Consider the following 25,167-nt stretch of genomic DNA (forward strand, 5'->3'; position numbering starts at 1 on the left):
TTGTGTTGGCCCTGCAGGGTTGGAAGCCCGGGGAGCCTCATAGAGGCCCAGGCAGTCTCAAAGGATGCCAGAAAACAAAGACCACACAAAAGCATAGACCAGAGAGAGGGTGCAGGTGTGTTCAACTCCTAGGCCTGGGCACTCGCATCTGGCGTCAGGGAGGGACAGTGCACTAAAGCCACATGCCTCTGGGATATCCCGGTGGACCTAAGGAGAGTCTGGTGATGGGCTCTGTGAAATTTAGCATCGCCTTCCTTGCGGTCCTGCCATCTTTTGGTTCGAAGGTTGTGTGCAAAGGGCACTTGCTTTGCTTGCCCAGTCGGTTTAGGCCAGAGCAGTAGAATGTGGGAGCTGGGCATGCCTCATGGACATTTTGCTAGTCCAGTGATTCAGCAAAGCATTTGTGAGATTTTGCTAATAGTTAAATATCTACCATAGGCTGAATTTTAGATTGGCTAAAAAGAAAGGTGAAATGAGGTAATCACAATTATGTGATTTTTTTTTTTTTTTTTTTTTTTTTTTTTAAAGTTCTGGCATCTTGTGTTCCCTGCCTACCAGAAATATTCCAGGAGAACCGTGATAATGCCTTTCGTCTGCTAAGCCTTCCAGATGGCAGTTTCTTAGCCAGTGAGCAAAAGAGGGAGTGTTTGAGGTTTATGAGTAAGTTAATTCTCTTCCTTGGTATGACCCAGTGAACTCTTATTTGTGATGTGTACCGGGTGCCAGTGATCTGTCATCTGAAGACCTTAGCCCTACAGGGCCTTTAAAAAACCACTGCACCTCCTTTTAAGAGGAGGACGTCTTCAAATTCCCAGTAATAAATGACTGCCGTAATAGAGCACTTAACACGCTTTCTCAGGATACTTTCTGTGATCTAAGTGGACTCCACGTTCCTTGAGAACAGAGGCCTTCCCTCCTGCCAAGTAGCGCCAGTGTAGAGGGAAGCTGGGCTGTGCCTTTTCCAGATGGCGCATGGCCTTAGTTCCTGGACTGTGTTTATAGAGTTCTTCTCCTGGCTATGAGATCCTCCCTCGTACTCATTTGATCCAGGGATGTTGACTGAGCATGCACGCCTATAACTACAGTACAGGATGGTTTCAGATAATTCTTGGATTTTAGGCGCTCTCACTCCAGTGGAGAAAAGACGTATAAATAAATACACAGAAGGGAAGTGGTATGTATGCCCGAGTCTGGAGTGGTCAGGGAGGCTTTCAGAGGAGGTGGTATTGCTGTGCATTTTGAAGGAAGTTTAGGGATTGTCTGAGCACAACACTTGCTGTGTGTGTCTGTGCACGCGCGTGTGTGTTTTTATGATGTTTGTTTATTTTTGAGAGAGAGAGAGAGACCGAGAGTGAGTGGGGGATGGGCAGAGAGAGAAGGAGACACAGAATCTGAAGCAGGCTCCAGGCTCTGAGCTGTCAGCACAGAGCCCAACACGGGGTTCACATTCATAAACCCTGAGATCATGACCTGAGCCAAAGTCAGATGCTCAACGAACTGAGCCACCCAGGTGCCCAGTGCTGTATATATATTTTTCCCCTCCCAACAACAGAAAAAAACCCTCATCAAACTTGCTAGGATGCAGAGCTGAGCCTACATTCTGCATTTTGCTGTGTATACCCCTGTGCACTGTGATAGCTGTAGTGCTGGTTCTCTGGGGTCCTCTTCCTTTGTCTTTGTCCTGTTCCCAATCACTTTGAGGGCGCTTGCAGCCTACCTTGGCTGTAGCACTCTTTGAACTCGTATAGTCGATTCTCAGACGTTACCACTTAGTTTATCTCTGTTAGTTTTGTTCCCCAACTGGATTTTAAACTCCGTGAGGCCAGGGACCACCCCATCCACATCAAGCACAATTGCAGCAGGTGCATACAGCAAGCACTAAGGGAAGGCTGGTTGAGGATTTTTTATATGTTCTTATTACCTGGCTCTGTAAGTCTGACAAGACAGTTCAGCAATGACTCCGGTATGAACAGAGTGGTGTTTTTTTGTTTTGTTGCTTTGGTGGTTTTGTTTTTAGGAAAGCATGTGTCTGGTCAGCAGCATATCACCAATTTGATGTCCATTCATTCATTTATTTATTCATTCATTCATTCATTAGCAGGCTCCACCTTTGGGGATACTCCTCTTTTCCTACACTGAATTTTTCTGAATGCTGCATTTTTACTGTGCTGGGGATTTTTTTCTTTAAACTCTATAATTGTTTTGATAAATCTCTATCTCTTGGATACTGGCTTAGAGATAATTCTTTTCTTTCTTTTTTTTTTTTTTTTTGAACATAACTTCAAGATTTTATTGTCTTCATAACAAAATATGAAGCTTAGAACTGGATCACTTGGCCCTTTCTCTTCTTATCTCCTCCCAGTTCAAAATGCTTGCATCTCTTAATAGCCAGCATTCTCTTAGATCTGCAGTTGGGCTCAACACATTCAAGCCTCAGAACAATCTTCTTTGTGGTTTTAGCCTTTTTCCGGAAAATCGGCTTAGTTTGCCCACCATAGCCACTCTGCTTCCTGTCATAACGCCGCTTTCCCTGGGCATAAAGAGAATCTTTGCCTTTCTTGTACTGTGTTACTTTGTGGGGTTGGTGCTTGCCACACTTCTTGCAGAAAGTCCGGCGGGTTTTAGGAACGTTCACCATGGCTGCGAGAAGGCTATCGGCACGGAAAAGGAGAGATAATTCTTTTCCATTAAGTACTTCTTAGAGTGGTTGACCATAAACCGTTTAAGAAATCACCGCATTTATTAACGACTTTTGAGATTTGGCAGCAATTTAAATTGATAGTAATGGAATGTGCTTTGAGTGGAGAACTGTTCAGACAGACAGTGTTTCACCCTGTAAACCAGGGTAGAGAGGAGGACGTTTCTGACAGGAAAACCTAACTTATCTGTGGTTTAGGTCAGTGTATCAAGCAATTCAAGACTCAGCAGTAGTGATTGCTGTGTAAGAATTAAAAGGAAACACATGGTAGGCACTGTTTTAAGTGCCGCATGCATATATTAACTTATTTAATCCTCCCAGTGCCCCTGTGTGATGTCTGTGCTGTTCCTCTTCACCCTTTGCTGCTGAGGACATTGAGGCATGGAGAAGCATGTGACCTGTCCATGAGTATGGTCATGTGCCCATAAATAATCCCTGTGGGACTGAAGATATTCTGATTACATATAGTGTGTAACTGGAAGATTAGGAGATTCAGAAAGAAGTTACTCTTTTGACAGTTTAGGGCAATTATGTTTCTTGTTTCCATCACAGATTGTGCATGCTTAGGATCGTTAGCTTTTTCTGGTTTTTCAATTGTGGAAAAAAAATCTATATATGATGATTACATTTGAACTCTTGTAGAGGCTTCTAAAACAAATAACTTCATGTTTTGATAAGCTAAGAGACTTTCAAAGCATTCCTGTTTCCCAAGCAAAGTGGTTTCAGTTAAAAATGATAAACTTTGCCTCTTTGCCGATGATGCTGGTGAGAATGCCTTTGGAAAAATGTGAGTGTAATTTATACATAATATGCTTTTTCTCTGAAGTCTTATTAGAGCAGAGTGTGTACTCTGTAGCTTGGTTTTGGTATCCTAGCAAGTTGGCTATTCTGTTGTTGTTGCTGTTTTTTCAAAGCTGGGGCTGCAGATTCCTGTGCTTTGAGGGACCAGGCAGAAAACAAGCCATCAAGGGGCATCTGGGTAGCTCAGTCAGTTGAACGCCCAACTCTTGATCTTGGCTCGGGTCATGATCTCACGGTTCATGAGTTTGAGCCCTGCGTGGGGCTCTGCACTGACAGAGTGAAGCCTACTTGGGATTCTCTCTCCCTGTCTCTCTGCCCCTACCCTACTTGTGCTGTCTCTCTCAAAATAAATAAACAAACTTAAAAAAAAAACAACAACAACCAATTATTGAGTGTCAGGAGTGGGGTTCGGTAGGGAGCGATCGGGAGTGAGGTAAAGGATCAGCCGAGCTCCTGCCAGTCCTGGCAGTTGCTTTCCTCCATTGATGGCTGACCAGAGAATACACGGCCTGTGTTGACAGATGTCACCAATTTTCAGTTGGAAAAACACATTGTTTAAGTGAAAACTTTCCCAACTTCAGGACTCTGGAAGAAAATTCAAGTTAAACCGGTACCAGAGAGCGTGGTGGGCCCCACGTACAAAGGAGAATAGGGGACTTGGAGGGAGCTCAGCGTCCAGCCCTAGACTCCCCTCCTGTGGCATGAAATTTCTGCTCTCACGTGCCTGTTTGGTTGTGCAGTACATACATGTATCCCTGAAAAGTCTTAGGAAAGCTAATTTTCTTTTCTATATTTTAAAAATAGCCTTGTACCTTTTAATGGAAGGTTAAGAGACTTCTGATGAGTCCTTTGTACAGCGAGTAATCACTCACTGTATTTATTTTGTATGTTTGTACTTCTGTGTTTCAATGGAGAATGGGGTTAGATATGGTGTACTGCCTGAGTTAAGGAGGTCATGAGCTAGGCATGCTTTGAGTTACTCAGATTCTTCTGCTGTGGTGTTTGTTGTAATGGGATGTGACCTGTCAGGGGAGCTGTAGGTGCTCGGAAGAGTGGCCCTTAATACTGGTATCTAAATTCGAGGCATGTTGCCTGTATCTTCCAGTTTCAAAAAAAAAATCTATGTCAGTCTGGTTCTTTATAACCTAGTGCTGTTACTGTTTTATTCCTCTCCCTCCCCCCTTGTTTTATATTCAGTCCTTCTCTGGCTCACAACAGCAATCCAGTCCAAAGATTTACTTTTTCTATTTCCAACGCTATCATTATTTTTATGTAAAAAGTATGCTTTGAGTTACAGCAATTCATGGGGATCAAGCTTCTACTCTGTAGGGAGAAAAGAGATGTCATTTGCTACAGAGTTTACACAGACAAATGTCCTGCTGCATGCTGTGTTTCCACTGTAATCCAGGGGTTTATTTGTGTGACGCTTAAAGAAAAATTACCATATTTGGGCTGACTCTAAGCCAAGATGATATAGGCTCAAAGTTTTTCTTGGAGGAATGGGGGGACAAGGGGGATGGAGACATTTGGAAGAAATAGTCCTTTCTTCCCTATTTTATCATTGGGTTTTCATTTACAGATTATTTAACACATTACATTTACTCATGGAACTCTGTTGCTTTTGTTTTTTCTGGGCCCCCTTTTTTCTTCTTTTGAAACAATTTCAGATTTCTAGGAAAGTGGTTAAGAAGACTGAAAAGGAACTCTGTGTGTGTGTGTGTGTGTGTGTGTGTGTGTGTGTGTGTGTGTGTGTGTGTATAAAATATATCCTTCACTGAAGGACTCCATTCGAGTTTCTCCAGTTATTCCAAATATGTCTTTCACACCTTTCTAGCCTCCTTCGATCTGAAAGAGTTCCTCATTCTTGTCTTTCATGATGATGACATTTTTGAAAATTGCCGGCCAGTTCTGTAGAACATCCTTCCTTTTCTTAGAGGGTATTCTGTATTCCTCCTGCAAACCCCAGCTTGTGTTACCTTCTCTGCAGAGAGGTAGGCTGTACCCTAGAGGACTTGGTGGCTGTCTCGTTTAGGTTTCTACAATGCTCCATTAATACGTTTATTTGAGCATTTTTGATATTCAGTCAGTAATTACTGTTTGATTTCTATGGGCCAAGTAGGATGCATTTAAGAATGAAACAGACTTAAAAACAAACCCTGCTTCTATGAAGCTTATTTACATTTTAGTGAGAACGTGTAAGCTTGCATTTTAGTGAGGGTAACAGACCACTAACAAGATAAATAAACTAGCAAGTATGTCAGATAGTGATAGGTGCTAAAGAGGACAAAATCAGGCGGGAGAGAGTGGGGTGGGTGTGATGGTTCTTGGTAGGGTGGCCAGGAGAGGCTTCCCGTGAGGGTGATTCTGGAGCAAGGCTCCAAAGGAAGTGAGGTAAAGGCCATGCAGGTATCTGTAGGGGAGTGGTCCAGGCGGAGGGAGCCTAGAGGGTACAAAGGCTTTGCCTTGGATGGGCTGGGTATGTGAAGGAGGCAGCATGGTGGCTGGAGCTGAGGGGAGAGTGGTAGGAAAGGTGAAATGGGAGATCAGTCAGGGCTTCTGGCCATGGAGTGTCCATGAGAAGCCTTTGGAGAGTTTTGAGCGGAGAAGTGACATGATCTGGCTTATGCTTGAGAAAAGAACTCTCTGTTACATAGGGAATAGCAAATATGTGGGGATAGGAAGAAGGGTAGAAGCAGGGAGAGCGATTAAGGGAATGTGATGAGCCCTTTGCATAGTTGTTTGTCCTGAAGGCACACTGAAGGGACTTAGTGGCTCTCATACTTGAGGACAACCCATTTGTGTGGGTTGTTGGTGATGCAGACTTTTTTTTTTTTTTTTTTTTTTTTTTTTTTTTTTTACACATAGAAACTAGAATTCATTAGGTCTCACCTGTATTGTTAACAACTACCCTCCAGGTGATTCTCAGGTGGGTGGTCCTTGAACCACAGGTTGATAAATACAATAACAAGTGATTTTGGAATGAGTGAATAATTGGTGTATGGAAAATCCTTTAGAGATACTTAGGTATGAAGTGTTTCTGCTCTTCTTGCTTTATTTCTTCTAAACATATTACTCAATTTCTAAAAATTCTTGTAGTGTAAATTTTATAACTGATTCAGTGCATAAAGCTCTAGGCAAGAATATTTTTTTTAAAGAGCAGTGTATTTTGTGAAATAAACATAATACTGACATGCTATTTTCCAGCCCCCTAAACACATGGTTTCGGAAGGAATGGATAAATAGTACTAATAGGATTCATTTGCAAAGAAGCTATTAAATGTATTCAAGAGAAATTGGATTCAAGGAGTAGGTTGGACGAAGCCATGAAAGAGAGGAACGAGTATTTTAGATACAAATGTGTGTTTTAGAACTGGAGTGGACCAGGTCTGGCTGGGTGCTGTATTGTCCCAGAGGTCCATGGGATGTATCTCTGAAGGAGCCCTGGGAACAGGGTTAAGTGCAAAGCGTTAAGTGGCTTTTTTCTTCTTATTGAATTAAAATTCAGTCTTGCATGGTAATGTTCATTTGAACATGAAAACAAGTTGTGCCTTTTTTTTTTTTTTTTTTTTTTTTTTTTTTTTTTTTTTTTAAACTGTGATGTTGTGGTCAAGAGCATGGACTTTGGAGCCAGACTAGTTTCACATCCTGTTCTCAACTATCAGTGTCACTCAGTTTCCACATTGGAGAAAAATAACAATACCTACTTCACAACCTCATTGTGAGGGTTGAGAATTAATGATCATAAGGTACTTAGAGCGGAGTCTGGCATACTGTAAGGACTTAGCAATTACTGGCTTTTTCCTCCTCCTCCCCCTGCCTATTTTTATTGCTATTGTTATATTTCAGTGCTTTCAAACCATATTTTGTTTTCTGGAATGCTATGCATTTTCAATGATTGTTGTTTTAGGATGAGTATATTTATTAGTCGTGTCTAAAAATATGCTCATTTGTGCCTCTGGTTATATAAAGTTTAAAATCTTAAGTGTAGTGTTTGTCCTTTTGTATTTATGACCAGCACTTCCTGGAAGTCAGTTGCCATCACTCTTGTAACATTAGCTTCCCCCTGCACTCCCCGTATAAAAGAGGGATGCTCCTACTTGCTTGAGAGATGTGTGGTGAGCATTAATGAATAGGTTAATGTTTGTGGCTCTACCCCATTAAGTACTAATTAGCATTAGTTACTGATCTTATAGTCTCTCCAAGTACCGTGATCAACTGATTCTTTGAATCAGGGGCTTAGAACTTTTCCCTATGTACTGTGGGAAATAGTGCGTGAGAACATTTGCTGTTTTATTACTACCCATATCTAAAATTTTTATGCCTCCCCAGCAACAAAATAAAGTAAATCAAGTAACTTCTTGTAGAACTTACTAATAAAATGTTACTTGTTAAATATATATTAAGTGAGTCTTTTTTCCGCTGGGAGATCACCATCTTTCATTTTTGATTTTATTTTCTCATCGTTTATGCAGCAGTTCCATCTGTACTTAGCACTAACGTTCTAAAAATTCCCACAAGTCTGTGAAGACCGTATAGTAGAGGCAGTCCTAGGATCGCAGTTTAAAGAAAAAAAAAAAAGTTTGTGTTTCAGTTCTATTTCACCAGAGGGTAAGATTTGGAGCTTCTGTACCTCAGGACCTTTGTCTATAAAACAGGGATAATAATGCTTTTGAAATAGCATAAGTTAAATACCAGGCACAAACACCAGCATGTATGCCTGACTGTAGCTAATACTCACAATGATTTTATTACTTTTTCCAATATGGTTGAATGTGGTAATATAACTGGAACCAATTTCATAGTTTTCATAAAAAGCAAAAGAAGATATTTTTTCGGGTCTTACTGTCAATTGGATTTCTGCCTGACATAGACTTGCCTTAAAGCTCTTATTTCCAGACTTGTGGAGGACACCTCTTCTGTCAATTGACAAAATTATATCATTCAAAGGATGTGAATATGCAATTGTGTGTATGTTATATTCAAATAAAGTAATTCAGCGTGATGCAATTTGACATTTCCTGATTTTTGTATGAAAATTGTGGGTCACTCAAGGAGTAGGTAACCAAGGGCATAACTCTATATCCAAGGAGGGGCTTGGCCTGAACCAGACTGGCTTCTGCTCGGCTAAAGGCAATGTTTATTTAACCCTGAGACTTTTGCTCCCATAATTACAAAGTTAAAATTCAATTCCTTGCTATGTAGGCCTGAAAGGATTAGTTACACTCTTGATTGATATGTAAAGAGTTTTATAATCTCTGGAACTATGTATGGCTTTTGTGAAGTGAAATAATCTAAACCGTAATTTTGAAATGGGACAGAACATATTATTATAGGTTTATTCTTAGGATTCTCCTCTTTTGATTTGCCTCTGTAATTAAGTATCTACTTGGCGGTGAGGGTGTATAGAGGAATGATTATTCTCTCGCTTGTAATCACTGTTGATTTCTTCGTGTTACTTTGAAGCGGTGTCCAACTGTCTTCCCCGGCTTTCAGACGCTTTGATGAGACAATAGGACCCTGTTAAGTACATAACCAGATTCTTTCCACACAGCTCCCTCATGAGGTCTATTTTAAGTTAGGTGGCTGGATGTTCAGACTGAAAAGCATTTATTCACCAGTTCTGATAAAAGGTCAAGTAGTTTAACTTCTTACATAGAAGACCGAGGAACCTAAAAGTATTGCTCTCTACCACCATGACTCCTTCCTTGCCCCACCCTGCAAAAAAAAAAAAAAAAAAAAAGTGTAGAAAGAAGTAAAATGATGCTTATCTTCTTTGTTAAAGTGTTAGAAGTGAGACCCTTTTCAGATTTGTTCTTATTGGTGAATCTCTTGTCCTGCTCTGTCACCTTCCTCTTTCTTATTCCACCAGTTTGATTATGTTGTTACATTCTACTTATAAGATGCTCCTTTGTGCAGATTCCTTTTCCTCTACCCCACTATTCATTTTTTGGAGCTCCTGAAAGGTTCTGGCCAAGCTTCTCATGTTCTACACTCTGTATTTTCTCTTAAGCATTTTATTTTAATTTATCAAAAAAATTTGTTAAAATATTTATTTTTGAAGGAGACAGAGCAAGCATGAGTAGGGGGAGAGGCAGAGAAAGAGAGGGAGACATAGGATCCCAAACAGGCTCCAGGCTCTGAGCTATCTGCATAAGAGCCTGACGTGGGGCTTCAACTCGCAAACTGGGAGATCATGACCTTAGCCAAAGTTGGATGCTTAACCCACTGGGCTGCCCAGGCACCCCTATGTTAGTTTATTTGTAAGTTTATTTGAGTGAGAAGAACATGAGCACAAAAGCAATGGAGCCAGCAGGGGCGGGGGGGGGGGGTGGGCAGAGAGAGAGAGAGAGAGAGGAAAAGGGGGAATCCCAAGCAGACTCTGTACTGTCAGTGCAGAACCTGACACAGGGCTCCATCCCATGAAGTGTGAGATCATGACCTCAGCCAACATTGAGTCAGATGCTTAACTGACTGAGCCACCCAGGTGCCCTCACTCCGTAGCTATGGCTGTGGAGTCTCCAGTTTTAACTCCAGAGCCGACTGGCTTCTTTTCCAAGCCTTTCTCACCTGACGTTTCCACTTGAATGTTTTAAAGGGCAGGTCACACCCATCAGTCCAGAACTAATTCATGTTCTTTCACAAAAACTGGTTCTTCTTATTTTCAAAGCACAATCTTGAGGTTTACCCCATCTGCTTACAACTTCCCAGGGAGCCCTCAGACATTGCTGATGGGAGTGGAAATAGTACAGCCCCGGTGGAAAACACTTTGGCAGCTCTTCAAAAAGTTAAACAGAGTTACCGTATGACCCAGCAATTCCACTCCTAGGTATTTGCCCAAGAGAATAGCAAACAGATGTCCATATAAAAGGTGTCCAGGAATGTTCAATAGCAGTGTTGTTCATAATAGCCAAAAAGTCAAAACAAATGTCCATCAACTGATGAATGGGTAAATAAGATGATCTATACATACACTGGACTGTTATTTGGCTGTTATATAGAGGAATGAAGTGCTGATACATCACATGGATGAACCTTGAAAACATTATGTAAAGTAAAAGAAGTAAGACCCAAAAGGCCACATATTGTGTGAGTCCATTTATATGATGTCCAGAAAAGGCAAATTCATAAAAACAGCAGACTAATAGTTGGCAGGGCTGGGGAAGAAGCAAACAGGATTGCCTTTGGGGATATGAAAATGTTTTAGACTTAGATAGTGGTGATTATTGCACTATATTTTGAAGATGCTAAAAATCACTGAATTGCACAGGTGAAAATGATGCCTGTATTAGTTCTTTAGGGCTGCTGTAACAAAGTACCACAGACTCAGTGCTGTAAAATGGAGAAATGTCTTGTCTCATGGCTCTGGAGGCTACCGGTCTGAGATCAAGGTGTTGGCAAAGTTGGCTCCCTCTGAGGGTGTGGAGGGAGAATCTGTTCGAGGATTCTCTTGTAGCTTCCGATGGCTTGCTGGCAATCTTGGATGTTCCTTGGCTCATAGACCCTTCACTCCAGCCCTGCCTTTGTCTTCACGTGACATTCTTGCTATGTGCATGTCCGTGTCCATATTTCCCCATTTCATAAGGATGCAGCCCTATTGGGTTAGGGCCCAGCTTAATTATCATAACTAATTACATCTGTTACAACCCTATTTCCAAATAAGGTCACGTTTTGAGGTACTGGTTTTGACTTCATATGCATTTTTCAGACACCTAATTCAACCCATAACAGGAACTACGTTATGTGAATCTTACCTCAATTAGAGAAAACCCCAAACCAAAAAACAACTGTTAGGGAACTTCTGATTGCTGTCAAGTAAGAGACCAAAGCCCTGAACCTAGGCTGGCCCCTGCCTATCCCCTCAGCCCTTTCATTTTCTCTTAGTCCGTGTTCTGGCCTGCTGGCTTTCTCCCTTTAACTGCAGGACCTGTGCTTACGAGCTGCTTTTATTCCTGTTTTTGCCATCCCCTTCCTTCCATTTGTTGAAGCCTTTCCACCTTTCCAACTGCAGCTCCAGGGATATTTTCACGTAGGGCTTCCAGGATAAGGCAGCCTCTTCTATTACATATGCTACCCTTCATTTGGTTATCTACCGCTGTGCAACCAAGCACTTGGAAACTTCTGGTGTTAAACAACCACTGTTCTGTTCTGCTCTTGGAGTCTGTCAGGACTCCAGGTATGTCAGGAATTCAGATACACTGTAGATGAGTGGTCTATCTCCTCTGTGATGTCTGAGGTTGGCAGACAGGTTAGAGCTCAACAGCTTGGGGCTGGACTCTTCTGGGAGCCTGTGTCTGGTGCCAGGCCTGGGATGACCCAAAGACTGGTCTGACCAGCACTCTTATCTATGGTTCCTTGATGTGGCTTAGACTTCATCACAGCGGGACAGCCTCAAGATAGTTAGACTTGTTACAGGATGGTTCAGGGCTCCATGAGTGGGTATTCCAGCGCAAAAAAAAAAAAAAAAAAAGCAAGAAGCTGCACGACCTCTTAGGACCTAGCTTTGGCAATCCATAGCATCATTTCCACCCCACTCTCTAGTGGTGGAAGCTGTCCAGGCAACCCCCCCCAGATTCACAAGGGGAGATCTAGACCTCCCCTCTCAATGGAGGAATATCAGAATTTGCGACTGTGGTTAAAAACTGCCACAGTACTTCTCCATCTGTGTTCACTCAGAGTGTTCCCCTGTAAATCACTCCTTTGTGTCATCATTGGATTAATTTGTCTTTCCAACTAGGTGATAAACTTACTTTGCTCACCATAGCATTCCCAGCATCTAACACAGTGGCTGGCACATAACGGGTGCTTGGTAAGACTATGAAATGGAAGTTGACTGAAGAATTCGAAAAGGCACAGCAAGGGAAGGTATTCCGTTCTATCCCAAACCTCACGAGCTTGTGCAACGAATCCAAGCGTGACCACTAGTAAATACGCCCAGGGGCCCGTGCCTGTATTTTTAATCCTCCTGATCTCCATTGTCCAGCCATAAATCTGGCTGCCTGGTGACTATTGATACTGCAGGAGACCCCTGAGATCACTACCCAAGAACACATCCTCTGGATCCCAGCAATAAAACATAGCAACACAAGTATAAGTGAAGCCAAATGTTTGCTGAATGAATTCCCCACAAGAGAATAAACAGAATTAAAAATTTAGAGTTTAAATAGGCTAGTACTAATAAGGTATGTGTGTGTGCTCATGGATTGCTGCTCATGGATTGCTGTGCCTGTTGGGTGAGGAAAGGAAGGTAGTAAGGGCTATAGCTTATTTTTAACAGACTGACTTTATCAGAGCTGTGTGGGGCTGATCATATTTATTTAACACGCTCTGCAGAATTGAGAATGAGATTCTCCTTCCCATCTCCTCGGCTCCTCACTTCTTTGAAAAATTTCAAGTCTGAGACACACACACACGTAACCTTGCCAGGTACACGGTTCGCTTGCTCCTCCGGCTCCTGCATACCGCTTGACATTTGTGCTACAGGCTTGGCAGCCGAGTGCCAGTTTCCCTTCCTTGCCGGCAAATTTTCAGGGCAGTCATTTACACAGAACCTCTTAAAATGCAGAGGGATGCGGTTCAGTAAATTAAAATGCAGTTTTAGTTTTTGCTTCTACACACCAAAGACCCCAGCACAGTGTGGGGTAATGTTAAAGACACTGGCTTTGGAGTCCTGTGGACCTACGTTTTGAACATTAACCCTGCCACTTCTTATTGCTATGATCTTAGGCAAGTTAGTTACCTTCCATATGCCCCCTTCACTTAAGGGGGAGATCATAATAGAGCTGTTAGAAGAACTTAGTGAGATCCTATGTATGAGGATCCTTATACAGTCTGGCACATAGTGAATGCTCAATCAATGTTAGCTATTATGACTATTATTATGCAAATGTAACTGCTTGGGGTTTACTTGGAATTTAAATTTAGTAATATTGGAATGGCTTTCAAAGAGTGCTCAATCTTATTCTGATTTTGCTCTTAATTGGAAAGTAAGGTTATACTGTTCTAAGTTTGGGATATTTGTAGGTTATTAGTGCGATTGTTCCCACCTTGTCTTTAATACTTTTTTTTAAATGTTTATTTTTTGAAAGAGAGAGTGCGAGCATGAGCAGGGGAAGGGCAGAGAGAGAGACACACACACAGAATCAGAAGCAGGCATCAGGCTCCAAGCTGTCAGCACAGAGCCCAATGTGGGGCTCGAACTCACGAACTGTGGGATCATGACCTGAGGTGAACTCAGATGCTCAACTGACTGAGCCACCCAGGAGCACCCCCCCTCACCACCCCTGCAACCTTGTCTTTAATACTCATGACTTTTGCTTTGAAAAGTGTCTATTCAAGAATAAATAGAAATTGAAAGGGAGAAATGGCTTAAAATTCTAGGACTTTAGAAAGTTGAATGTATTTTTCTGCCTTTTTCTGACATTCACCATAATTAATGCTGTCAGAATAGATGCGTTGATTTCAGGATGTCTGGTTTAACACTGGTGATTCCTCCCTTTCTGGACAAGGGTCATCATGGGAGGAGCTCTCCAAGGGGGCCTCAGTTCAGAAGGTTCTTGATAGTTCCTACTTGTGTAACCAGGGATGGTGGTAGATCTGTGGTCTGTTGTGAAGTGAATTTGGAGGAAGGAGAGTTGGGTAACAGATGGTTTCTTGGATATCTGGGGCCTGTCCAGCTCTACGCTTTGAAAAACGATGGGCCAGACCTTGAACTGGCACGGAGGAGGGCTTGATTGCCAGAGCAGGAAGTGAGGTCCTGGGGTGATATCTTTGGGGCAGCTGCTGCTGGTGGGCTGGCCCTGGTGGCATTAGCTTCCCGTGGTGTGGTGAGGTGGCTGTGTGTGGCACAAAAACAACAGTGAACTGGGAAACCTGGCCTGGAATCTGAGGTCCTAAGCACTTAGGAGCCACTGGCCTGTTTTGGGAGGGGTGTCAGCTGCTCTTTGCCTTGTGGGGCTTCTGCCGTCTTTGTCCTGGATGGAAATGTGTGAATGTGGGAGCCAAAGATCTATGCGTCCTGCACTGGTCAGCCTGGTGCTCCGGCCTGTGTATGAGAGCCGTGAGCAATGCTGTGTGGGAGGGCTTGGCTGTCCTCTTTGACTGTAGCTTCCAAAGACTAGGCGCTTAACCCAGAATTTGCTAACCTATTCTGATACCTTTTCGGACTAATTAAATCATTCTTGGCTGGGTGCTACTGTTTGGCCTGCCTCTTCTTAGCTGGGAGTCCTTGAGCAAATTACCTAATTTCTCTGTGCCTAATTTTTCTTCTCTATGAAGAGGCCAGACCAGATGATGATAGAAGTATAAGATCTTTAATGCCCAACACTGATTAAATCATCATATGTATCTTCATACGTATATATATTTATTCGCATCTACTTGACACAGGATGTTACATTAGTTATGGGCATACAACTTAGTGACTTGACAAGTTTATGCATTATGCTGAGTTCACCACAAATGTAGCTACCATCTGTTCTGTTACATTGCTATTACAATATGTATCTTCATATATTTTGGTGTTTGCTTCTTTGAATAATGGGCTCCACAAATTTACTTCTTAAAGTGAAGCACAAACCCTTTCTTTTGCTTTTCTTTTTTAAAGATTTGGGTGGTGTTTGTCCATATCTAGCTTTTAAGAATTTGGAAATCAAAGTATGTATCATTATTTTATGGATCATTATTTTATGGATCATTATTTTATGGATCATTATTTTATTTTATCATTATTTTATTTTATCTTTCTCTGAAGCCTGGAAAGGATCTCCTCTCATTTGTTGTTGGGACAGTACTGGTTGCAACTGCTGTTAGGGAGGTAACTTACAGGACACATGACATACAATTATAGAAGCATATTCTTGCAGTGGCAGTGGAGGCCATCTGGTCAACCCCTTCAGGTTGAGAGGAGGAGACTGAGACCTGAGAAAGGTTTCACCACTTGTCTGAGACTGTGCAGCTAGACCCTGGGAGGGCTGAGACTGTGCTTTGTTCTTTGTGATGTCCCTACTGTCCTTTGGGCATCAGATCTAGCTGGTTTCTTTATTAGCACTTGTCAGAGTTACCAGAGGTAAAGACCTCACATTGCCTCTCCTCTGACCTGTTAGGTTCTTAAATGCTAAGTGACCCATATTCGGAAGAATTATTTCAAGGTAGAACAGACTCCAAGAGCTTTGGGCTTCCTCTTCAGAATGGTCTGTGTAAACATGGGTTGTTTCTCAGGAATTGGGCTCAGGTCCTGGAAGTGTCCTTCATGAGAGGTCACTTCTTATGTCCTCCCCAATGATTCCTTTTTCTCTGAGGGCTCTAATTTTTAAGAGGGAAGCAGGGGTACAATTCTGAGGATTGATGCAGATTTGATGGAATGCAAAAGAAGCAAGAGCTGAGTGGGGTGGGTTAATATGGAACTAAGAAACCTTGTGACAGAAAAGTGCAACCGGAACGGCATTGCAAATCTACCCAGTGTTTGGATGAGGTTCTAGTGCAGAGCTCTGGGAAATTGGAAACCTTCTCTAGACATTGTGTGTGCATTGTCTGAGGTGAGTTGCAGCATCTTTGTCTTGCTTCCTTTTGGTTCTTATTGTCCTAGTTCTTGCCTAGCTGTAGCTGCCAAATGCCCTGTATGTTTCCCAGGACTGTGCTGCTGGCCAGATTTGGCCATTTCTGCCTTAATTCCATCGCTTCTTCCTAATTGAAATAGACACATTTACCTTATTTTGTTCACTCTATGACATTGACTTTTAAAAACATGTTGGAATTCCAGTGGATCAAAGAATCAACGTGTATATTTAATGTAGTGTTTTTCTTTTCCCTAAAAGCACTGTTGAGAAATTTCTGCATCTGAGTATCTGGAAATACTGAATTGAATGCTGTACTCTCTCAGTGAAGAGAGAAGCTGAGGGATTGAGCACAAAACAGAAAGGAAGGGCCGTGAAACCATAAAGGTGGGAGTGATTTGCTAAGTGCAGTGGAAAAGTACTGTATTCTGTTTAACCCCCTGAGGTTTTCAGGCTTGGGTAAATTTTGCACAGGGGTGGCCTCTCAGCAATTTTCAGGCAAGTGTGGCACTAGGCTCTCCTGGTCCCACAGCACAACAACTCTGTAGCAGGGGGTTATGGTTCAGATTATATGTAACGAGAGGGATGAGAATCTCAGGAATATCCAAAGATGGAAACAGTGTTCCTGTGAGGGGCCAGGCCTCACAGGTCATATGTTGACAGGTTGCTCTGGATCCAAGATCTAGATCAGGGGTGTCACCAGCGGGAGTTTGTGACTACTGCCTCTTTCTTTAAACCAGCTAGGATGACTTTTCATGGGTCTAGCTAATTACCATCATCTTTGTTAAGTAGAACTTTTAATTAAATTCTTTATCCTGTGATGTTGACCAGAAGGGCATAGTGTGTGTGATGTCAGGGAGGAGGGTAGAAGGGCTTGACTGCAAGGCCATGTAGCATGGGCCTCACGTGCTCGAAGGGCCTCAAATTGATTCTGTTAGTGTTCTCTCCACACGAGCCTCTATACTCAGTCACAGAGACAAACTGGCAGGATTGAAAGAAGACGGCATTCATCATCCAAATCTAAATTTGTTTCTCATTAACGGATATTCTGCCTGTAGTGCACTATGAATTAATATGTTTTATAAATCTTGTAACTGTCTTATGAAGAGCATAATTAGTCATAAGTGTTTGGGTGTTAGAAATGTTAATTTGTTCAATGTAGGTATTAAAATATCTTGTCAATTCTTTATTAACATAACTGAGAGTATTAAAATCGAGAGTGGCTCAAGCCTTTCTTGACCTCTGCAAGGTCCCGCTGAACCATCTTTGCATTGGGTCATGGGCTCACTTCGAGTCCAAACAGCTGGGAGTGGGGCCATCACTTGAGCTGGAAAACTTTGTCCCCATGGTACTGGGAGCAGCCTAGGGCCTTTTCCTTAGAAAGTACGGTGGGTGTGGCAGGTCTGTGGCTGAATTGAAGATGGGAATCTGGCTTGTAGGACTAGAGTAGGGCCCTAAGCAGAACTCTGAGTTAGTCTTGAGATCCCTCCCTCAAGTTTTAGGCAGCTCAGCTCCTTTCTCTGCATGTACTCTTGTAAGCTACAGATGAATGATACCAAGTGACTTTTGAAAACCAAACACTGGAGAACTCATTTGTGCTTTGAGATATCCAGCCACTGCTGAAATACTTTCTTAAAAATGAAATAATTGTTTAGGCAGTTGGCAGTTGTTTTGGTAAAATTTCAGAGTGAATAGCTCTGTGAGCAGAACAGTTCCAGAAATGAAAGGATAAAGACATGCAAGGGGCTGTTTAGTTAGCTAGGTGAAGGCTGGAAGTGATAATTGGTTGTGCCTAGGGAGGGATAACATTGGAAAGCAATGAGAAAATGCAGCTTGAGTGTTAGCATTGTTGGGGGGGATCTTTGAGATGAAAAACTGGCATTTAGCAGTGACAATGACCATGCGTTTTAAACTCATAGACTGCCTCTCCCACCTGACCCCTCCCCGCATTTCTCATTATCTACCTGTAATAATTTCTGCTGTAACCACCACCAGGAGAGATCTTAGGCAGGACTGGGTTATATCAGTCACCATGTTTGTTGTTGTTTGGCCAAAGCTTTGATGTCTACAACAGGGACTAGAAAATTGTATGGGGAAAGACTGGTGTGTTAACAGACACTGAAGTAAGCAGGCTGGGACTCTGTTGTATTATGAAGGAAGGGATTTTGGGCCTTGGTGTTTTGCAAAGACCACATTTGCATTATCAGAGAACACAGGCTTATGGGTAAGATGGTTGCAGCTGTTAAACTAGCTTAGTGTATATGGATTCTTGTTCACTCACAATATCGCTTTTCCGTGTGCTTGTTGAAACTCTAATATCCTGGGTAGGTTTTATTACAATCATTTACGGTATGGTCAGAATATCTGGAAATACGATGAGAGAGTAGAGCATAGCCACCATTTGTAAGCCTCCTACTTTGCGGACAGATTGCTTATCAGAAATTGGGGCACTATTGTACGTTTTTCTTCAGACTACTTTTGTATAGAGTGATTGGGTATTTGAGTATGTTATTTTTGCCAGGCAAATGTTAGGTTAGTACCCCTCTCGATAGGGCATTGTGCATCTCAATCAGCTGTGGAACTTAGAAAGTGCAGATGCTGGGCTCAGCCCAGAGCTGTTTGACTTGGTCTCCAGCACAGGGCCCGTCACTGTCCTTTTGACTGTGGTGTCTCTTCCGTCCTCCCAAGTTCCTTCAGTAGATGCACACCGAGCTTGGTGACTGTCACTGGGCTGGGTATAAAATGGTGAACAAAACAGAAATGATTCTTGACATCTTGGCATTGACCTCTATAAGGGAGCCAGGGAATAAGTACATAAATACTGCAGGAAAAAGAAATGTATACATTTTGGTAAGTGCTGTCGCGAGAGAAACAAAACCCAGCATTTGAAGAGGAATCCCAGGAAGAGCACTGCGTAGGTTGGGGGGAAAGTCTCTCTGGGGAAAGGATGCTGTAGCTGGAACCTGAGGCATGGGGAAGGCCAGCCAAAAGGTGAGAAGAGCTGCAGTATTTCAGGCAGGGGGGGCAACACGTTGGAAGACCCTGAAGTGGGGAAAGGCTGGCTGGGGAGGAGGGAATGAGAGAGGAGTGTGCTCCTGGAGAGATGACGGAGGTCATGCTGGGTCTGTCATACATTCCCTTAGTATTGTGCCTACAAGGTGGCCTGCCTATGTTGCCCTTTATCATTATCATTATCATTGCTATTTTAATTGAACTTTTATTTTGAGATAGTTGTAGATTCACTTGCAGTTGTAAGAAATAATAGAGCGATCTCATGTATCCTTCACCTGCCTTCTTCCAGTGGTAACATCTTGCAAAATGATAACATCACAACCAAGAAACTCACATTGATACAATCCACCAAGCTTATTCAGATATCACCAGTATTTTGTGTATTTGGGGGGCGGGGTATATGTAGTTTTATGAATTTTTTATCATGTGTGCGTTCATGTTATCTACCACAATAGTCAAGGTATAGAACAGTTTCATTACCACAAGGATCTCTCATGCTGACTTTTTAATTGAGATATAATTGACATACAACATACTAGTTTCAGGTATACTGCATGATTTGATACATGTATATGTTGTGAAATCATCACCTCAGGAAGTGTAGTTAACATTATGTTAACACACATTTAAATGTTCCTTTAAAGGCAAAAGGGTCCTTGCCAGTTACAACATTGTTACTGTCTAGGTCTGCTAAGCAAATTTGAGGGTACTGTTGGCTTTGTTCTGGAAATTGTAAATGGATTTCACTTGAACATTACAAAAACTAAAAGATTAAGCAAAAGAATATAATTGAAGGATGTATCATTGTTCTTGTAAATCCCTTGATGCTTAGCCATTGTCTTCTAGCCTTTTCATTCAGTGCTCACTGTCCCCTGCTTGCAGCACTGGGCTTTAAGCCTTCCCTTCCAACCTGTCTCTGTGATGTTTGCTGCTTGTGTTTCCTTAGTGTTTTGTTTCCGTTTTTTCTTTTTTTGAGTGCATAGTAGGGAGATGGGATAGAGAATTCACTTAACTGTTCTTTGGAATGCAATATACCTCAATTTCCAATGAAGGGATCCTGGTGCATTTTTGACAGGTAGTGGTTTCTCTCCAGAATTAGGAAGCCCAGGAATAATGAGGTACAATTACGTTATTGATGATAATGCGTTACTACACTTTAACTTTGGGACAGAGCCCTGTGTGCAGTTGGAACATGTTTTTTTGGTACAGGGGCCCCTAGCTGAGGGGCAAGAGAAGGCTGAATTCACTGAAATGTAGCTTGCTCTCCAACCTCCCAGGCCATAGAGATGGGTCAGCCTGGTGGAAGGGGTCTTTTTGTATTTCTCATAAAGCAACTTAGCAAGCTTACCCATTTCTAAAATAAGGTGCCCTAAGGGCTGTCAATGGCCATGCCAGAGAGAAACCTCAGTGAGGTCTGGATTCTGCCTCCCTGCTTAGGACACCGTGTTCTTACCTGGTGAGATGTGATTAGAACCACATTTAGTGTTCACACCACATGGAGCCACCTCCCTGTCTCTCATGGTTACTGGTTTTATTTTATTATCTAAAAAATCTTAATTGCAGTGTAGTTGACATACAGTGTTATGTTAATTTCAGGTATATAATATAATAATTCAACAATTCCATATATTAGTGCTGACCACAGTGAGTATGTTCTTAATCTTCTCCTATTTCACCTATGCCCCCACCTACCTCCCCTCTGGTAACCATCAGTTTGTTCTCTATAGTTAAGAGTCTGTTTCTTGGTTGGTCTTTTTTTTTTTTTTTTTTCTTTCTTTCTTCTCCTTTGTTCATTTGTTTTTGTTTCTTAAATTCCGTATATGAGTGAGATCATATGGTGTTGGTCTTACTGACTTATTTCACTTAGCATTATACTCTCTAGATCCATCCACATTGTTGCAAATGCAAGATCTCCTGCTTTTTGATGGCTGAGTAATATTCTATGGTGTGTGTGTGTGTGTGTGTGTGTGTGTGTGTGTGTGTGTATAATCTCACCTTTTTTTTTTTTTTTAATCTCTTCATCTATCAGTGGACACTTCAGTTGCTTCCATATCTTGGCTATTGTAAATTCTGCAATAAACATAAGCATACATGTATCTTTTCAAATTAGTGTTTTCATATTCTTTGGGTAAATAGTAGTAGAATTACTGGATCATATGATAATTCTAGTTTTAGTTTTTTGAGGAATCTCCATACTGTTTTCCAAAGCGGCCGTACCAGTTTGCATTTCCACGATCAGTGCATGAAGGTCTCTTTTGTCCCCCCGACATCCTTGCCAACATTTGTTTCTTATGTTTTTGATTTTTGCCATTCTGGCAGGTGTGAGGCGATAACTTATTGTGGTTTTGATTTTGCATTTCCCTGATGATTGATGTTGAGCATCTTTTCATGTGTATGTTGGCCATCTGTATGTCTTCTTTAGAGAAATGTCTGTTTTATGTCTTCCGTCCATTTTTAATTGGATTATTTGGATTTTGGATGTTGAATTATATGTTATATATGTATCTTGGCTTTAACCCTTTATTGGATTTATCATTTGCAAATATCTTCTTGCATTCACTATGGCCTCTTTTTTTGTTGCTGATGGTTTCCTTTGCTGTGCAGAAGCTTTTTTTTTTTTTTTTAACATTTATTTATTTTTGAGACAGAGAGAGACAGAGCATGAACGGGGGAGAGTCAGAGAGAGGGAGACACAGAATCTGAAACAGGCTCCAGGCTCTGAGCAGTCAGCACAGAGCCCGACGTGGGGCTCGAACTCACAGACTGCGAGATCATGACCTGAGCCGAAGTCGGCCGCCCAACCGACTGAGCCACCCAGGCGCCCCCAGAAGCTTTTTATTTTGATGTAGTCCCAATAGTTTTTGCATGTTTCCCTTATGAGACCTTTCTAGAAAAAAAGTTGTTATGGCCAATATCAGAGAAATAACTGCATGTGCTTTCTTCTAGGATTTTTATGGTTTCAGGTCTCACATTTAGGTCTTTAATCCATTTTGAATTATTTTTGTTTATGGTGAAAGGAAGTCTGGTTTCATTCTTTTGCGTGTGACTGTCCAATTTTCCCAACACTATTTGTTGAAGGACTGTCTTTTCCTTATTGTCTAGTCTTCCCTTGTTGAAGATTGATCATATAATTGCGGATTTTTCTGGGTTCTCTATTCTGGTCCGTTGATCTATGTGTCTGTTTTTGTGCTAGTATTATACTATTTTCATCATTGAGCATGATGTTAGCTGTGGGTTTTTCATATATGGCTTTGATTATGTTGAAGTATGTTCCCTCTAACCCTACTTTGAGGATTTTTATCATGAATGGATGCTGTACTTTGTCAAATTGCTTTTTCTGCATCTATTGAGATGATCATATGGTTTTTATCATTTCTGTTGATGTCACGTGTCACATTGATTTGTGAGTGTTAAATCACCCTTGCATCATCCCAGGAATAAACGCCACTTTTTTAATATGTCCAGTTTGCTAATGTTTTGTTGAGGATTTTTGTGTCTATGTTCATCAGAATGCTGTCCTGTAGTTCACTTTTTTTTGTAGTGTCTTTGTCTGGTTTTAGTATCAGGGTAATGCTGACCTCCTAGAATGAATTTGGAAGTCTTCCTTCTATATTTTGGAATACTTTGAGAAGAATAGGTATTAAGTCTTCTTTAAATGTTCAGTAGAGTTCATCTGTGAAGCCGTCTGGACCCTGGACTTTTGTCTGTTTTGTTTACTGATTCACTTTCTTGGCAGGTTATCCATTCGCTCAGATTTTCTATTTCTTCTTGATTCAGTTTTGGGAGATGATGTTTCTAAGAATTTATCCATTTCTTCTGTCCAATTTGTTGGCATATAAATTTTCATAACCTCCTCTTATAACTCTTTGTATTTCTGTTGTGTTGGTTGTTATTTCTCCTCTTTTATTTATGATTTTATTGGAATCCTTTTTTTTTTGGTGAGTCTGGCTAAGTTTATCCTGGTTCCTAGTTTTAATGGACATCTTAATGTCTGTGTGTACAAATCCTATTTGTAAGTATTTGATATATTTAAAAGAGTTAACGTTTTATCGCCATGGTGAACTGACATTTTAGCTTGTCAAAAGTAGTAGTATTTGGGTATAACTGGAACCAGGTTTCATTCTGGGCAGTACCTTCCACAAGTGTGTGCATTGTAGTTATATCACAGAACTTTCCAAAGCATTTGTACTTTGATAGTACATTTGATTCTTGTTATTGGTACTTTTAACTGCAATTTATAAAGAAGGAAACTGTGGAAGGGGGAGGTTAAGTGGCTTTCCTCAAACCAGTATTGGAGTCAGGGCTAGAAAATGAGTTCTCTGCTTCCTTCTGGAATTACTCAGGATGTGGATTAGTCTCCTGTGACCAGAACACCCCTGAGTACAGTGGTCCTCAGATCATAATTCAGAGGTGAGTAGTAAAGCCTAAGAGGGGGAAGTGCTACCTTCTTCCACCCCTGACCAGGTGGCTTCGTTTGTTACCATGTCTCAAGTCAGTGGTTCAAGTGGCTATATCTTTAAGAAGGCGACCCTGAAGTTGACACATTCCTTAAAGTCATATATCCGTTATAGTCATAGGAGTTTACCCAGCTTTAGGGGAGCCTGGGAAGTATAGTCTCCCTTGGGGGGCGGGGGGCGTGGCATGGCTGGTTAAAAGTATTGGGGCAAAGGAGCAATGGGAAGATGCCAGGGTATGGTCTATCACATTAGTCATCCTTCCTTCTTGATGCAATATTAGGGTGTGTGAGGGACACTAGATGAATGGTTAGTTAATAAAGATGGATAGTGAAGGGCCACCACAGGACATTTTATGATGTTTCTACTGTAGCTCTTAGTTAATCAGACTGTTTTTTTTGTTTGTTTGTTTTTTTTTTAACATATGCTTGACTGTGCTTCTTGGGTCCACTTTGTTTGCTCTTTATCAGAGTGCTTTGTGGTCCTGTTTATGGTTGGTACCTGTAAGACCTCCTAGGTGAGTCCAGCTCCTGATCAGTGTCCATTTTGGTAGCTAATTTTGAACCCAAAACAAAAACGATGTTGGTTTACCTGTCATCAGATTTTAGAAGAAAGATTTCTGCTGTGAAAAGCGACAGCAGACAGTCTGTCTACAGACAGAGTAGAGTAGAGCTCAAGCAAGAGAGGGCTGTGTAGGTTTGGGGTGTTTTTTATACAGCAGCTGGGCTAATTATTGCAAATTCTATTAGCTTGTTTGTGTTGGATGTGGGGCCCTCTTGCTTGTTACTTGAGGGCAAGGTGCTCCTGAAGCAACAGAAATCAGTTAGCCTGTGACTTATCGTGTGCTCCCCTTCTGCTCAGAACCCTTCATCTCTAGCTGGTTGTCATGTTCACTCTCCCTCAGGTTCAGCTCTGTCTCCCTTGGTCTTTCCCAGGAGTGGGGACCTTCCAGCCCCATTAAGATAGGGGCAAATTGTGCCTTGCCCATCCAGGGAGTTTGGGGTATTAGGAATACTCTGAACTGAGAAGTGGTGATGATGAATAAGCTGCTAGAAGCTTGTCCTTTAATACACCCATGAGTCCGGAGAAAATCTGAATAGATTTTCTGGGTCTGTACCCAGAGCCCAAGAGGATGGAGACTGGTTTGGGGGCTGTGTTCATGAGAAACTTCCTTCACTCCCCCACTCCTGTCCCCCATACTGCTTGGGCTGCTGGCTGTCACCACTGTTGCTCAAAAAATGGATTCCCTACAAACACCTCCCTGGATGAATATGTCTATTTGGGAGGACCAGCAACAAGGGACACATCTGGTTTAACTTCCACTGCCACCACCAACTCTGCTTTTGCCCTGACCCTCCCTGCTGCACCTACTTCCCTTAGAATGCACTAGGTTGGGTGGTCCTCCACTCTGGCCCCACAGTGGACTAACAAGGAGTTTTGAAAAATCCAATATTCAGATCTCCTCCTTAGCAATTTTAAGTTAATTCGTCATGGATAAAGCTTGCACAGCAGTCTTCTCTCTCTCTCCCTGCCCTCCCCCCCCCCCATAATATTTTTTAGTTGGATTTAATATTATGATTGAAAATCCCAGTAGATCCAGGTGGGCTGTCCAGTGTTGGTGGTTATTTTTTTCTTTTCTCTTCTTTCTTTT

General features: G+C 41.9%; 2 protein-coding genes across 2 annotated transcripts in view; one reads left to right on the forward strand and one right to left on the reverse strand.

Annotated features, from left to right (window-relative positions):
• The window catches only part of TSPAN5 (tetraspanin 5), a 175,087-nt gene that overhangs the window by 27,468 nt on the left and 122,452 nt on the right, over positions 1-25,167 (forward strand). The gene's annotated exons all lie outside the window — the stretch shown is intronic.
• Positions 2,277-2,667, reverse strand: LOC122237986 (60S ribosomal protein L36a). The gene has a single exon (XM_042984147.1). It carries the CDS (start codon positions 2,636-2,638, stop codon positions 2,318-2,320), a length of 321 nt encoding a protein of 106 aa, XP_042840081.1. The 5' UTR covers positions 2,639-2,667; the 3' UTR covers positions 2,277-2,317.

Source organism: Panthera tigris, chromosome B1 (assembly GCF_018350195.1).
Source record: "Panthera tigris isolate Pti1 chromosome B1, P.tigris_Pti1_mat1.1, whole genome shotgun sequence".
NCBI classification, from domain to species: domain Eukaryota; kingdom Metazoa; phylum Chordata; class Mammalia; order Carnivora; family Felidae; genus Panthera; species Panthera tigris.